The 17062-nt window shown below is 38.9% G+C and overlaps 1 protein-coding gene across 2 annotated transcripts; it reads left to right on the top strand.

Annotated features, from left to right (window-relative positions):
* Positions 1-447: 447 nt before the first annotated feature.
* C9orf72 (C9orf72-SMCR8 complex subunit) lies at positions 448-15797 on the top strand. 2 transcript variants are annotated; one of them, XM_042023609.1, is made up of 11 exons: positions 448-532; positions 1949-2434; positions 5455-5514; positions 6428-6523; positions 7158-7222; positions 8051-8123; positions 11042-11158; positions 11893-12128; positions 12621-12678; positions 13168-13277; positions 13360-15797. In XM_042023609.1, exons 2-11 carry the CDS (start codon positions 1991-1993, stop codon positions 13544-13546), a joined length of 1446 nt encoding a protein of 481 aa, XP_041879543.1. In that variant the 5' UTR covers positions 448-532; positions 1949-1990; the 3' UTR covers positions 13547-15797. The 2 variants fall into 2 exon arrangements, with proteins under 2 accessions (XP_041879543.1, XP_041879542.1); XM_042023608.1 differs by lacking the exon at positions 448-532 and adding an exon at positions 567-1803.
* The last annotated feature ends 1265 nt before the right edge of the window (positions 15798-17062 follow it).

The following is a 17062-nucleotide window of genomic DNA, read 5'->3' on the forward strand; positions in this document are numbered from 1 at the left end:
AAGGACCCAGATACGACAGCTTAACTAAGAGGACTAAAGGTACTCACGACGTACCTGCAACACTAAACCAACCTCGCTCACGAGCACCTCATCAACCCAATCCAGTCATTACCAACTTCCTCTTTTAGGCCTAAAAGCCCCTCCATAAATTGTGCTGGATGCTCCCGAAACAAGATTCGTCTTTTGGTTTCCTCCACAAACTGCACTGGGTTGGCCCTGTTTCTTTCCACCGTGCCCCGCCAGACGCGACCCGCTCCTCCCGAGCAGGGACACACCCGCACAGCAGCTCCCGACCGGCGAGGTCACACTGGCACGGCTCTCGCCCGGGGCGGTCACAACCCACACGGCTGCCCCGCCCAGGGAGGTCACACCGGCACGGCTCCCGCCCGGGGCGGTCACAACCCACACGGCTGCCCCGCCCAGGGAGGTCACACTGGCACGGCTCCCGCCCGGGGCGGTGCCGCGCCTGCGGAGCCCGCCATGTGCGGCAGGGGTGGGGCGGCGCAGGCGCGGGGCGGCGACCGGAGCAGAGGTGAGGCGGGCGCGGGGCTGGGGCGGTGGGGCTGGGTTAGTGACGGGAGTGGTATTGGCGGCCTTTCTGCTCTGCGGGGAAACGGGCGGGGCCCTTCCGCAGCTGCCCCCCCGCCGCCTTCCCTGAAGGTTCGGGCCAGACGCGGACAGTGCGACACGGGCCTGATCCGGGCCGGGAGCGCGGAGGTGCCGCAGCCGCCGAGGTGGCAGCGGCCGCGCGTTTGGGAAAGTGGTGGTGAGAGCGAGCCTCAGCCCGTGGGTGCAAGGAGTCAGTAGGGGTAGCTGGCGCCCTGTCTTCCCTGAAAATCCTAAAGTCACGGTGTTAGATGGCCAAGTCAGGTGGCCTTGGCTTCCCCGTTCGGGCGGGGCACCGGCTGCCTCCTGAGAAGGAGCCGGACCGAAAGAGGCTTTATTCTTCTGCTGTGAGGGAATAAATAAAAAAGGAAAAAAGAGGTTCAGATACAGAGCTGTGGTGAGTTAGAGCTGCGGTCCCGGGTGGGATTCCCTGCTGCTGTCATGTGGAGTGCTGCAGGCAGAGAGGAGAGGAAGGTTGCCTTCTGCTCATGTGAGGTTTTCCTCAAGATGAGTGGGTTTTAGCTGTTACAGTTTTCTGTCCTTGGTTGAATTTTTTTGCAAACCTTTTTTATTTCATATCTTCTTGTAACTAGCATAACTTTTTGAGAAGATGGAACTTCCCGTTAGCTTCTTCAGCCTCATCAGAATGGGGAAGCTGTAGAGTTGATGAAAACTGCTGAGGAAAATGTTCAGGGACTGTGTCCACACAAGATAAAAAGTTACCCATCAATACATTCTATAAAGTGCTGAGCACTTGTATCATAACGCCTTGTGTGTGATGTAAAGGATGTATTTATCATGTCAGTTTTATGCAAGCTGTATGTTGTGCAGGTTCATCATACTTCTGTAGTGAGTAAAGGGCATTTGAGGTCTGACTAATGATTGTAAAGCATGCCACTTTGTTACGTGGAATGTATATATGTATACATACACACTTCCTGAATAAATGAAGTGTGTCATGAAATCTCAAGTGAAGAAGTCAGGTTGCTTCTTGTTTGGAAACAAAAGAATTGTGGAAAGGCTTTGGTTGGAAGGGACCATAAAGAGGATGTAGTTACAGTGCCTCCTGCTCTGGGCAGGCATGCCCTCCACTAAATCAAGTTGCTCAGTGGTCCATCCAGCCTGGCCTTGAGCATTTTCAGGGACTGGGCATTCTCTTCTCTGGGCAGCTTGTTCCAGTGCATCACCACCATCATGGTAAAGAATTTCTTCCTAACATCTAGTCTAAATATTTCCTGTCTTGGTTTAAAACAAGTCCTATCACTGCCTGCCCATGTAAAAAGAGGATGAGATAATTATGAGGGCCGTTCTAACTTTCTTTTCCTGCAAAACGATTTTTTAGGTAATGTAAGCATTTTGGTTACGAAAGAGAGAGGAAACAGTCATGTCAGCTCTTTGTCCACCACCATCTCCTGCAGTTGCTAAGACAGAGATCTCTTTGAGTGGCGAGTCACCATTATTAGCTGCCACTTTTGCTTACTGGGACAATATTCTTGGCCCCCGAGTGCGGCATATCTGGGCTCCAAAGACAGAACAGGTTCTTCTCAGTGACGGTGAAATAACTTTTCTTGCTAACCACACCCTGAATGGAGAAATACTACGGAATGCAGAAAGTGGTGCAATAGATGTGAAGTTCTTTGTTTTGGCGGAAAAAAAAGTAATCATTGTGTCATTAATCTTTGATGGAAACTGGAATGGAGACAGAAGCACATACGGACTATCAATTATACTTCCGCAAAGTGAACTTGGCTTCTACCTGCCACTTCACAGAGTGTGCGTGGATAGGTTAACACATATTATAAGGAAAGGAAGGATATGGATGCATAAGGTAAGTTTATTGTTTATTACTTAATTGTTAGATTGTCTTTTGCAGAAGCAAATGAGATGCTGTGACATCTGTTCTGTAGCAATCTGGACACACAAAGTCAGAAAAGGCTGGTCTCTACACAGTTTTGAAGGTTAAAGGTTATCAAATTATTATGTCAGCAAATTAAAGGCTGGGATTTTTAGCCACAGGATTTATTCTGGTGGTATAACTTCTATGAGACTGTGTAGTTGAAAGAGGGTTCCTGTAGCGTTTTTCATCTCTCTGAATTTTATATAAATTGTTACTTTTAATTGTGTTAATCTGTGTATTTAAACTAGGTATAATTGTAAATTTACTGTGTTTCAAATGATGGTTTTCCTTGTTGAGGTCCAGAAAAGGGAACTGATGCAATTAATCTTCTCAGTGCTGGTACTGTTTTACTTTTTTAAAAGAGGGTGTTAACAAAGAGTTTGTCAGGACTTAAACTGTGTAGAACTAAAGGGAGTTACAAAAATACATCTGCTTTAGTCCAAATATTTCTACTTCTGAAACTCAAAAAGAAATACTTGCTGAAGTTTTCTTAAGCACTCTTAAGAAACTCTTAAGAGTTCTTAAGAACTCTTACCTTTGGGAAATCATGGATATTTCCTTATTAAGTGAAAACTTTTATGTATTTTTCTTGAAAATAAATAAGAGTCTAATGGTAAAAATTAAAATTTTTGTCATCTTCATGGAGTCCAAGCTGTCTTAGAACAGTAGAGTGCACATCAGGTGTAGTATATATGGTGATGCACATTTGCTTGATAATCTTCTGTTCTGATACCTGTAGTCAACATACTTCAGCCTTACTCTTTGGGTGCTCTTACCTGATCTCATTACAGAAATAACAAGCTGATGTTATTTTTGTGGTGGTGTGTCCTTTTTGCTGTATTGCCTGATGATGTCTGCTAGTGCTTTCTGAAACACTGGCTTTTCACACTTTCTGGGGTTTACTTTTCAGAGGAAGGATACTACATAAAGTTCTTTTTCAATATAGTAGAAACACAAATATTTAATTCCTTATCTAGTCTTCTAAAACCCTGCTAGAAGTTAGTGGTTTTGATGTAAATGAATGCTCCCTCATGTTCTTGATTACATTGCTTCTCTCATTTACTGTCATCTGTACTGACTTCTAGTGTGAGTGGTCAAATAAGCATTAGCCATTATTTTTAGCTATGATACATTTTCTCAGTTTTCAGATATTGCTCCATACCAGTATGTTTCCACAGTAGCAGTAATCTTCAAGCAGTGTCGAGAATGACAAAAAAATGTTTTTTACTAATTTTTTCTTTCTCAGAAATTAGTCATTAAGTTCTTCATTCTTTTTCAGATGTTCTTGAAGCAGGTAGGTCAGTTGAATTAGCTGAGACAGTGATGCATTCTGAAATAGACATTTATTATCTTTTCCTTTTTTTTTCTTTTTTTGGTGGGAGATCACAGATCCCTGCATATACCTGCAGTTCTTCAGTCTTATTTAGAAAAGAGAAAACTGCTTGAAAAATGAAGATTAAAATTTAATTGTTGTAGAATAAGCATAACAACAGTAATGAATTTTAAGTGGTTCATTCTGTAGTTTGCATTTTGAGGCAGTTTAGCAGCTGTGGTTACATACAGCAAAACAAAAAGTGTTCAAGTCCTATCTGAAAGGTATTGTGTATCTGTTCTGGGCGTTCTAATAGTTGTGATAATTAGCTCTCATTAGTTCTGTGTAAAGCCAGACAACATTTCCAGCTAGACTTGAGATGAGAAGAAGCCTTCTGAACTCAAGAATAAGGAGAAGCCTGGAGCGGTGTTCAGACTGGCAAAGAAAGACAAGCAACTCTGAGCAAATCATCAATACGGGGTTAGAAACCCCTTTCGCCTACTCCAGTTTATGCTCTGTATGTTTGTCTAATAATTTTGAACAGGTAGGTTTCTGAAAAGAAGTGGCTTACACCATTTGTTCAGCCTTATCTTCAAGAAGACTGAAGTTTTTTAAAATCATTGTCAAGGATGTCTTCCTCCTCTGAATTAAGGGTGGAGGTGTCCTGAATGAATCTGTGTTGTTCCAGTATTATTTTTCACTGATGCATCTTTTAGATGGTTAGAAAAGTTTTATTACTTTTTTAGTTTTAGGGCGAACTACTCTATTATTCCTTATTCATCTGCTCAAAAAAACCTCTTGCAAACTCTTTTCACACTTGAAGTTGATTAACTCTGGCTAGATCAGTCACAGGAAACTAATGAGTAACCAATAAAAATGCAACAACCTGTCAGCATCTAGCAAAAGATATCATTAGTTCTCCCAGCATCTGCTATTTTTAGTGACTTGTATTGATGCTCCAGTGATGAACGCCAAATTCTCTTTGTGAATAATAACTTTATTCCATTGTAAGTTCATTTTAAATGCAGTTTGCTACTCAGCTGCTGGTGAGTCTGTTTTCAGAGCTTTGTTCAGTCTCTTGTACGTTGTGTTTTGTGTACTTTGAGGTTTCATGTCTCCTGTACTTGGTTATAAGACAATGCTTTGAAGACTTGTGAGTGCCTCAAGAGTGGGGAAAAAAAAGTCTTTTGTTTCCTATCCTCCCCAGTCAAATAATTTTTTTTGCTCTGAAGATCTTATTTTTCTCGTTGCACCAGGAATCCTCAATCTATACTGTATCCGTTTGAAAATAAAAATCCATACATAAAATGGAATTCTTCACCATAATCTGATCATATGACATTTTCTTGATCTGTAGTGAAGAACGTTTTGACATTTTCATCAAACCCTCCCTTTCCTGCTGTTCCTGCCCAAATGTGGGAGATGTGTGGTGGAGGGCAGAGCAGGGAGCGTTGATCTGTGTTGCATGGCATCACTTCCTCCTAAAGTCAACTCTGTAAAAGAAAAAAGACTTGAACATTAAAATTGGAATCTAAGAAGCATGACTCCACAGGGAAGAAACTGTACTGTGTGACTGTTGTGTGCATACATACATGAACAAATGTCAGAGCGTTTATATTTAACTGCTTCTCTTGCTCAGGAGAGGCAAGAACATTTCCAGAAGATTGTCTTGGAAGGCACGGAAAGAATGGAGGATCAGGTAAGGGCCTTCAGGTGGGTGCATATGGTCCACCATTGCAAAACCATTTGACTGCATCAGGTGACTGTAGAAGCTGGTGGTGCTTCTTATTTTTGGGATCCAGGAAGATGCATTGGACTGGCTAATAATGTGACCTGCACAGTAGGCAAAGTTTCTGGAGATAGGATGATGGAAGCTGTGATCAAATCAAAGGAAAATATATTTCATCACTTTAGGGGTAAAGTAGAAATCTGTGAAGAGTATTACCTTTCAGAAAAGGAAATTCATTACCTTGAACTGGAAGCTCTGTAAAGGTGGCAGCTTCCATAGAGTCATCCCAGCCTCCTGTGAAGGTTGTTTCTGCATTAGGTTAGGTCACCTTTTTGAATTGCAGAGACATACAGAGTCTGTCATGTTGGAATGTGCTTGGAGACTTAATGGATAAGACTGTGAAAAGAATTTGATTTCTGAAACTCTAAATGTAAAATTGTGGCTTCATTTTCTTGTGATAGATAAGTCAGGAAAGACTTTTTGTATGTTAATGAGTAATATGCCTGGTTTTGGTTTCCAGTCATTGTTAAAACATCAGACTTAAACGTAAAATGCTTAACAGTGATTGCACATAACATAGTATGATCAAATTACCTCACTTCAAATACTTCTTGTCCAGGCCAATCAAAACCGATGTTGAAAATTAGCATAAGACCCGGAAATACATTTTAGGCATGATATTGAGAAGCCAAATACATGTTTCCAGTTCATAATTACTGATGAACAAATTGCTCATCAAAATGCATCGGTTTCTGCTCATACTACCCTTCCAAGCAATAGGAAGTTAAGGATGTTTTGCATGTAATACTGCAAGTTCATGTTAGCAGTAACTTCTAATACTACCCAATGTGCTTTTACTTCAAGCATTTTATTTATTGTGCAGGGTCAGAGCATCATTCCAATGCTGACAGGAGAAGTCATTCCTGTAATGGAACTCCTTTCATCTATGAAATCACACAGTGTTCCAGAGGAAATAGATGTAAGTTCTTGTTTTATTTGTATTCTGAATTTTTTAAAAGTGGCTTTCGCCCTCTGGGTAAAACATAGTGCTGGCTCTTTAGTTTGGTCACTCACTTTGCCATAGAAAATGCCCATTTTCCTAAATTCTTACATACTTCTGTTTCTTCACATCAAGTTCTCCTAAGTGCTTTAAGGAATGGCAATATTTTTTATGGTGCTCAGTTAGCAAAATTGACTGCGTAGGATGATGTCATTTTACGAGTGGAAAGGCAGTTTGAGGCGAACCAAAATGAATGGGCAGATTAATGGATTTGATGTTGATACCTGTTTCAGCACGTTACAGTGTTCTTGTGGAAGGAGAAGTGATCTGACATGCACTAATTTAAAGTAGTCTGGACGTTTTTTACAGAAAAAAAACACACTAGGAGGAACCTGACTTGTGACTGGTGAAGACTTAATAATCAAGTGACTTTCTCTTTTTCAAAATGCTTTGTCTGAAGTCAGGTCTTTTTAAGATTGTGCTTTTTGGGGAAGTCTTACAACTTAACTTAAATAGTTCCCAAACAGTTCCCACCTATCAAAGCAAAAAATCAATTAATTTGAAGGTGATCAGGTCGTTGTCTAACTTTTGTTTATATTTACTTGCATTTCAGATAAGTGACACAGTGCTAAATGATGATGACATTGGGGATAGTTGCCATGAAGGCTTTCTCCTCAAGTATGAAATTCAGTTTTGATTTATGCTGTAGTAAAATGATTTAAACTTTTGTATGCATCTAAATGTATCTATCTGCATGTGCATGTGAACTCGGATTACAATAGGTTTTTTTATAGGAGGGGGAACAATGACAGGTATTTGGCTTTTTGAGATTTTTGTCATTAAAATGTTACAAAAGCTTCTGTCATTTTCGAAGAATGATTCTGGGCCAATAGCTGCATCTCTGTAGATTGTGTTGTCACAGGATCATTTGTTTGATAATAGAATTCCTATCAAATACAAATTTTTCTTTGATACCTACATTTAATTTTATAAGACTCTTAAGTCAAAATCTTGGGTTGTTTTTTTTTTTTAATAGCTAAAAACCTGGGTTGTGCATAAACTCTAAATAAGAGTCATTAATGGTATGCCATGTGTCATGCTTATTGTTGAGTTGCGTATTTTTTTTACCCCCTGTTTTTAATTTTTAAATGGAAATAAGTTGAACTTGAGAGCAACTTGGTCTCTTCCTAGGGGAAAGGATGTATTTCATAGGTTTTAACTGATGTTTTGTTACCTTTCATAGTATCTCCTGCATAACTGCATTCATATGTGTGTGTAGTGCTTGGTGACATCTATTTATACACCATCATGTGTGCTTTCAGTACTGAGGAAACTGTTGAACTTGTATTTCAGCAGTAACCTACTCTGCTGTTTAAAGTCCTGTGGTTATGGGCATATAGGCTATATTCGTATGTGGAACACTTTTTCCTGCTTGTGAAGGTGGTAATTGTTTCATTTGAAAGATCTGGTTAAAATACATTAATCTATGTCTGTTTTTACTTGCAGTGCAATTAGTTCACACCTGCAGACCTGTGGTTGTTCTGTAGTCGTAGGAAGCAGTGCAGAAAAAGTTAATAAGGTAACATGCTTTGTAATAAACCAAACTTAAATGCTGGTTATTAGGAGTGTTAGTGTGTTACTTGGAACAAGTTAATCTATAAACATACTTGAGGCTGAAGAGGGAAGGAGTACTGTTGTCTAGCTGTCTTCAGCTGCCTGGTCTAGCAGAAGATAATTCCGCCTCAAAATTGCCTTTCAATTGTATTCTGACAACAATAAGAAAACCAGTGTATTTAATGATACAGTATATAAATGAGTAGTAAATGAGTCTGAGCTTTGAAAATTAGGTTTGTTAGCTAAAATACACAGATTGAAGAGACTGACTGCCCTTGCCCTTTTCAATTATGTCAATCACAGAAGCATCAAAGTTGGAGGAGACTTCTAAGGTCACCCAGTCCAACCATCCACTGGGTACTGCCACTGTAACCCCTTATCCACTCAACCACATCACCCAGTGCCAGATCCAGACATCTCTTAAACCACTTCCAGGAATGGGGACTCCACCACCTCCCTGGGCAACCTATTCCAGTGTTTTACCACCCTAACAGCAAAAATTTGTTTTATAATAAGTAATCTGAATCTCCCCTGTCTCATTTTAAGGCCATTTCCTCTTGTCCTCTCACTGCAGGCACAGCAGGAGAGACTGACCCACACCTCACTATACCTTCCTTTCAGGAGTTGTAGAGGGTGATGAGGTCACCTCTGAGCCTCCTCTTCTGGAGACTAAACAGCCATTCCTTGTAAGACATGTTTTCAAGTCCTTTCATGAGCCTTGTTGCCCTTCTCTGGACACACTCCAGCACTTCAATGTCCTTTATGAAGCGAGAGGCCCAGAATTGAAGACAGTATTTGAGCTGTGGCCTCACCAGAGCCAAGTACAGGGAGACAGTCACTTCCCTGGTCCTGCTAGCCACACTATTGCTGATATAGGCCAGGATGCCATTGGCCTTCTTGGCTACCTGGGTGCACTGCTGGCTCATATTAAGCTGTCTGTCAGCCACCACCCCCAGGTTCCTTTCTCCTGAACAGCTCTCAAGCCACTCTGCCCACAGCCTGTAGCGCTGCATGGGGTTGTTGTGACCCAAGGGCAGAACCCAGCATTTGGCCTTTTTGTACCTCTGGCAGTTCGTCCTTGGCCCATTGATCAAGTCTGTCCAGGTCTCTCTGCAGAGCCTTCCACTCTTGAGCAGATAAACACTCCTGCCCAGCTTGGTGTCTTCTGCAAACTGACTGAGGGTGCATTCAATCCCCACATCCAGATCATCAATAAAGATGTTGAACAGGACCAAGCCCAGAACTGAGCTTTGGGGAGTCCTGGTAGCAGTGAGTACACAGACAATACCCATGTCACTGAGTATTGCCCGTATGCTCTTAAGCAATTAGTGTGTCGGTAATTTCTCCTGCACTGGGGAGTAAACATACTTCTGTGTCATGAGCTGCTTGTGTTTCATGGAACCTCTGTCTATTTCTTCAATGTAAAATAAAAATGATGAACAGTGGGCCTGCTGAATATATTATATATTACTTGTAGACTATGCTTACTATATATTATGTATTTTATAGTATATGGGGCTTCTTGCCGTAATGAAATACAACAGTTTTAAAAAAAAAATTAAAGGCACCTTTAGTAAACCTATGTTTTGAAATAAACAGTTTGTTATGCTTTATAAAAGTTGGGGCAGAGGGAATGCACTGTTTCATGTGTATTACCATCAGTGGTAAAGTACTTCTGATCAAATCAACATGCTGATGCCCACACGCAACAGGCAAACCAGAGAAAAGAAAATTCTCAGATCTTAGCTGAAATCAGCTAACTGCAGTTAATATGTATTGTTTCAGAGATGTAAGATTTAAACACAGTTGAGTTATTGGAAATGTTACATGTTTAAGAGAAGTGTTTTATATGTACACACTATGCTATATATAATACAAGAGGAAATGTTAGAAGCTTAAGTAGTTACAAAAAGCTTATGGATGATTAAGTAGTTAATAAATAAGTTTTAATATCTAAACTCTTATGAATTTGTAAAATAATATATCGATAAGCTAGACAGTATAGGAAAAAACAGTGTAAAAGAATGTGACCCTCAAGATCCATCCAGGGTAAATTTTATAAATTAATTCTACTCATGTTCTTATCAGCAGCATTCTTGTGTCACAGTACAACTGTTCGGAGGTAACTGCTTTCTTAATAGCATCCTTCAGCTTGCCTCCAAGTAAAAAAAACACTTGTGGCACATTGTGACAAAAAGCGCTAGTCAGAAATTATGTTGTCATTGCTTTAGGTACTGTGGAAACACATTGTGCAAGGACAGAGCCTTTTCAAATATCTTATAGACACAGATAGGACACCACACGTTAAGACTGGAAGATGAGCAGAATGGAATACATGTTGTGTTTGGAGTGATGACTGGTAGCTATTTCAGCCCAGAAGTTTGAAGATGGATGATGAAATACCAGTGTTCATTTTAAGAGAGAGTTTAAGGAAATTACTGAGGAAATAAGCGTGGATGCTTATTTACAAAATTGACTGTGCCTGATTTGAGACAATAACTGCTATTTCAATATGGAGTGAATAAATTAAGAGGCTTAAAAGGCTAGGAAAGTAATCACAGTAGCTCATGTTTATGAAAAGAAAGATGTAGAAGACAAAAATGATTTTTTCTACTAATTGGATAAAAAGCAAACTTGGTTGCAAAAAAGTGTTGGATTTTTTCATTGTTTGACAAGAAGTTGGAATAGTATAGCTTACAGCATTAGAATTAAAAAATAAAGTAAGAGTAAGCATGTCACTGTTCTGTGGCTTTTTATAAAGTTTTGGCTTTTCTAATAAGCATAGTGAACTCTTTTGTTCATCATTTTAAATGCCTAATACAGTCTAGTCAGACTTACTTCCTTACCTTTTCACGTTTTTCAAAACTGTTCTTTTTAATGCAGATTGTGAGAACATTGTGCTTGTTTCTGACACCGTCTGAGCGGAAGTGTTCCAGACTCTGTAGAAGTGAGTCCTCTTTCAGATATGAGTCAGGACTTTTTGTTCAAGGCTTACTCAAAGTAAGTATGCTCAGGAAAGTTCTGTTCTTCTGTAGTTTAAGAACATTATTCAGTGTATGTTTGTGCGTATGATATGCACACACATGCACACATTCATATTCAAAAATATGTGTTATATTCCCTTGATATCATCTTCTCTGGCACGGTAACTTTCCTTTTAATTATCTTCATGTTAAAATTCCAAGCCAGTCTTTTCTATGATACATCTGTTTCTTGAGGATTGTTCAGGATTGCTCGTGTCCTTTGAGGTACAATAATAATACTCTTTTGTCTGCTTGGGGCTAGAATCCCAAAAGGCATTAAAGTTTTTGTGTTTTAACAAAACCAAGGAAGAACAGTCACATCAGGTCTGGAGTTTCCAAGTATTTTAAACAGTCTGTAGCAATGGGTGAAGATGAATAGAAAAAGAATGCTTCTTGCTCTAGTAAGCAGTCTGAACTTACAGGATAGCTATAATACTGTAGTGCTCATGGGCTCATGAACCAGGTAATGCAATACTGTAATACACAGGTCACCTTAGTACCTGTTTTCACTGTTTTGTTAAGGAAATCATCCAGTATTAAGGACTTAGTACTGGACTACACCAGTCCACACTGGACAACCACTGGTTGTCCCAAATAAAATACATCTAAACAAATGGGCTATAAAATTTAGGTATGATGCTTTAATATTGTTTTGTCCCAATACAGCTTTGCATTTTTAACTAAAGTGGTATTCTTTTTTCACTGAAACAGGATGCAACGGGAAGCTTTGTGTTGCCCTTTCGTCAAGTAATGTATGCCCCATACCCTACTACACATATAGATGTGGATGTCAATACAGTAAAGCAGATGCCCCCTTGTCATGAACACATCTATAACCAACGACGATACATGAGATCTGAGCTGACAGCATTTTGGAGAGCTAATTCAGATGAAGAAATGTCTCAGGATCGTATTATCCACACAGATGAGAGTTTCACACCTGATCTGTACGTAGTCTTCTCACATCTCACAAAGCTACTTGATTTGGGACAAGAGTGTAGAGTACAGAGCCTACTTGTTAATAAAGTACATGGAGCTTCTTAAAAGCAAAAAAACTTCTTCAGCTCTGGTAGTTACATTTGTTTTGGCAGAGTTTACCAGGTCTTCCGTAGTTTGGTTACATCAAATATTATTGAAATTAATTTTCAGTCACAATTCTGACCATGTTAATTTTATTGCCTGTTTTAATTAGGGGTATAATAGACCTAAGTGTATTTGACAGGGCCCAGTGGCTTTCCTGGATTTAGTTCATTTCATCTGAGTGGTTTAAAATTCTGTGTTACGTTCAAAAATATCAGGATTAAAATTCAGTGCAGTTTTAAATTCACTTTTCATTTCAGCCAGACTGTCAACAGTAATGCTACTGCCGTGCTCAACTCCTAGACGGTTAATATCGCATACTGGCATTAACTCATGTTGGTTTGTTTTCTTTTCTATAGAAATGTCTTTCAAGATATCCTGCATAGAGATACATTAGTAAAAGCCTTCCTGGATCAGGTAATTGTTCCTTTTCAGAAAAAAGAAATACAGTTCAGTACTTTGACCCCTAGTAACAGATAATTTAACACAAACAGATCATTTCATGTTTTGGTAGTTTTTTTTCATACTACTGCTATGATTCTTCTCTACATAAGTAGAAAGAAAATACTAATATAAAACTGAAACTCCTGCTTAGGTGTGAAAAACAAGGGATATTTTCTATTGCTGTGCAATAGTGTCTACAATTGAAGTATTGAAAAAACTGCCTGACTGGGAATAATTTCAGATCATTATCCAGACAGAATTGTAATACAGCTTCATTTCTTGTATCTGAGCTGATAGAAAATGTAGAAGACATGCTGATTATATATACAAATCTGCTATTATTTGCCTGCTTTGCGATAATTAAGGATATGTTACATGTGTATGCAATGTTTCTTTATTTTCCACATTCTTGAAATGGTTCTTGAATTTCCATGTCTACCTAATATTCTTAATTTTTAACAGATCTTTCACCTGAAGCCTGGCTTGTCTCTAAGGAGTACTTTCCTTGCACAATTTCTGCTAGTCCTTCACAGAAAAGCCTTGACTTTAATAAAGTACATAGAGGATGACACGTAAGTGAACAGATAATAGAAAGCAGGTTTAGAGGAACTTATTTTGTTCTTTTTTAAAACACATGTTTTTATTTCCTTGCAGGCAAAAAGGAAAAAAACCTTTCAAGTCTCTTCGTAGCTTAAAGATAGATCTTGACTTGACAGCAGAGGGCGATCTTAACATAATAATGGCTTTGGCTGAGAAGATTAAACCGGGTCTACACTCCTTTATCTTTGGGAGGCCGTTCTACACTAGTGTACAAGAACGTGACATGCTCATGACTTTTTAAGGTCTTCTCTGCATCTGATATTGCAGTCCTGCAGAGCAGGAGACTGTGGAGTGACCTCCACACTGGTGACAAGCATCAACGACTGAGAGTGAAGCATCAGGAGCACAGTAACACTGAGGTGTATCCCAAGCAGTAGGGGTCTTGTTAGACGAAATTTCAACTTAGCTAGATAAGCATGATTTTAATTAATTTGTGTCTTCTGTGTGTTTTTTAATTGTAAAAATAAATGTTGTCAGAAGTCCCTTGGCCATATTGGCTTAGTAGATAAATGTGGACATGTTTTGGTGTATGATAAAAGAAGCATTTTAATTTTTATTCCCCAGAGACTTCTTTCAGGGGTGTGTCAAATTTTCCCTGTTCTGCTGTGTCAGTATTTTCAATGTTTCCACAGAAAACAGTACATACGTCCTCTCTAACCATGGAAGTTGCAAAAAAGGCACCTTCCAAGAGTTTCAGTTTTTAAAACTGTTGTTGTTATATATGTGGTGCGAATCTGGAATACTACTTTCCTCATCTGCCTCTTTTAACACTACTTGCTCCTCCCTTTAGAGCATTTAAACATATTTGGAATTTTTAATATATTATGAAATGCTACTCCTGAGTGCAGATTGTTGATTATTAGCAGCTTAAATAGCCGTACGTTGCACATGGCAACTAGGTCATTACTCAAGCAACTTTGTACATGTAAGTGCCAACCAGGATCAGCTAACTGAGGTCTTTCAAAACACAAAACAGAAGACTTGTGTCATTCCAGAGCAGTTGCCAGTCTTTCTGTTGTGTAAACTGCTACTGGTAGTTCCACTGTCAGTTTCAATGAGGTTCATAGAATCATTTAGAATGGAAAAGTCCTTCAAGATCATGGAGTCCAACCATTAACCCAGAATTGCCAGTTTTACCAATAAACCATGTTTTTGGACTCTACCAGGACCAGTGATTCTACCACTTCCTGGGCAGATTGTTCCAATGCTTAACAAAATATTCAGATTAAAGTATTAGATTCTTCCAAAGAACATCAAGGTGATAGCCGAACTAAAAGATTAATTTTTTTTTCATTTACATCACCATTAATATATTTAGTAATCCTTAATTCAGAGATGTGCACAGCTATGAACTAATGTAATTAGCATTTTAGTAAGTTAGGTCTAGTCATTAAGCTTACCTGTCTTCTTAGTTGAGCTTAGCATATCTCCAATTTAGATTGAAAATCAAAACACTTTTTCTATTGTTATGCCTCAACCTTTCTTTCTCTGTAGCGTGTAGAGCAGTGTGGTATCAGGTGAATCCAGACTGGTTTTTTTTACCCAGTACATCTGTGCTTCATGTTGTTGTATGTGTTCTCCTTTTGGACAAGTACAGGAAATAACTCAATATTCATTGGAAAAGTGAAAGAGCTGCACTGATTGGAGAAGCCATGGCTGCTTTATTGCTTCCCTTGTTTGTAACTCTCCTTTGTAAATACATTTCTGTTTTCAAGATAACTTTTTAGTGTTACTTGTGTGCCGTGAGGCAGAAAAGTTAGACAAAACTTAGATTCACAACTTTTCCTGAAATGTCTAATACTCAGATTTTAAAAGAAATGCTGTCCTTTATTTAGATGCCCAAAATACCCTTACATTTCCTAAAAGACAAAGATTCTCAATCAAGTGTTTAACATTTTTGTGACTTAGCATCATCAGTGTTACCTGGTTGCAAAAGAATTGACATTTCTGGAGCCATCTTTTTGCTGTACATGCATGTAGAACTCTTGCAGTAAGCTTGGTCGTTCACCAAAAGAGCTTCTCAGAATTATGCTGACATCAGTTACTTGTGCTGAGATTCTGTTTGTCATTCTACCAGTGCTGTTCCCTTCTGTGTTTTCAGCGAGGCATTAGAACCTGAATGTGCTTAAGTTGTTACTCTCATGTCTAAGATAGTGAAAGAAATGTAATAAACACTGGTGAAACTTCTAATGTAGAAGGTGTGTCAAAATATAAGAACTTCAAATCTGCTGCTGAAATTAATCCTTTCAGCTTGATAAGTATTGGAAACTGAACACTGACACTACTAACAGTCAAGCTGTTTGTTTACTGAAGTTTCTCTTTTTGAGGTTACTAAAAACTGGAAATTCAGTTGCTACTTCTGTTGCACAGCTGTCACAAGTGCAGAATGTATAGTGAAGTATGTTGTTAAATGCATCTGCATGTTGTGTTGTAAATCTAGCTCAGGAAACAAAGTATTCTAATAAAATTCATGCCCAATTTTTGGACTTTAATTGTTGCTGGAGTTTTTTTGCAGAATTTCTGTTCTGTATCTGACAGCATCATTATCTTTTATGCTTTGAATTAAAGAAGAGACTTTTCTTCCTTCTTGTTAAATTAAAAGTTATGCTTGGTTGTTGCTGTCACTGATAAAAGTCACATGTTATTTAGTTCCTTCATTTCTGTTAAGGACTTACTCATTTCAAGCTGAGACCCGTGGGAATTGCTATGCCTCTGATGAACTCAAATATGAATTTTAAAAAGCTTTAATCCTAGAGGTGAGAATTTAGAAATGTTTTATCTAGCAGTCAGTGAATACCTTTCTTCAGGATTTTATTTCCTTACATTTAAAAGAAAATGACAAATTTATTTCTTCCAGCTGGATTTTAAATGGAAGTCGTGTTTTCAAGCATTTTAGTAGCACATTATTCCTGGTCTTTGCACACCTATAAAGATAGCACAGAAAGATATCCACTGGAATGTCTTACTTGTTAGGACCACAGAGGATATTCCCTGTCTGAATATCAATATGTTGTAATGTCAGTTTTATTCCAGAGCAAAATAGGCATTTTGGTAATGTTCTTATCTCTAAGCCAGAAGTATGATACACCAGTGCAGAGTTCCGGGACTTCTGCACTCGGTTCTGTACTGGCAAAAAATGTTAGAAAGCTTTCTCTTCCTATTTTCAGACCTGTGAGCACACAGGAATGTGGTCCAGAGCATTTGGGACAAACAGGCACGTTGCTCACCTCTGTTGTCTAATTGGAGCCTACAAAGCAAGTACTTTGTCCTCTTCAGCAGCGAGGAGGCACAAACCATACACATTAGTATGTGGAGTAGGCTTTTGCACAAGAGTAGAACATGATCTTGTTTACCTGTGTCCTGACACAGAGCTCCTGTTACACTTCCTATGTGAGCGAAACACTAAGGGAACTCCAGGGCAGCATGTCGTTATTTACAAGGTTGTAAATAATAATATTTCAGTTATAGGAAGTAATTATCTCACTTCTCAAAGCCATGCTGTTGTAGGCATGTCCAAAAGTTTCGAACACAGAAGACTTTCAATTGAAGTTCAGAAGTATGAAATAAAGGATACATTCCTGACAATGGCCATCAAGTAAGTCTGACTTCAGTTCTAAATAAAATAATAGAGCTACCCTGCAAGAATTTTTAATGCTTGATTAGCACTGGGCAGCATTTAAAAGCAAAAGATCAGAGGAAGGAGAAATTTCTACTTAATACGGAATGGCAAATGGTAATTGTTCCTTTCTCTTAGATA

Source organism: Corvus kubaryi, unplaced genomic scaffold, assembly GCF_017639235.1.
Source record: "Corvus kubaryi isolate FWS band 111438036 unplaced genomic scaffold, C.kubaryi_AGA036_p1.0 37249, whole genome shotgun sequence".
NCBI lineage: Eukaryota > Metazoa > Chordata > Aves > Passeriformes > Corvidae > Corvus > Corvus kubaryi.

Excerpts from the sequence above, each read along its gene's own strand:
- C9orf72 (XM_042023609.1), top strand. The coding sequence starts at position 1,991 with ATGTCAGCTCTTTGTCCACCACCATCTCCTGCAGTTGCTAAGACAGAG. Across the intron at positions 11,159-11,892 it reads TTGTTCAAGGCTTACTCAAA|GATGCAACGGGAAGCTTTGT; the intron begins GTAAGTATGCTC and ends TCACTGAAACAG. Across the intron at positions 12,129-12,620 it reads GAGAGTTTCACACCTGATCT|AAATGTCTTTCAAGATATCC; the intron begins GTACGTAGTCTT and ends TCTTTTCTATAG.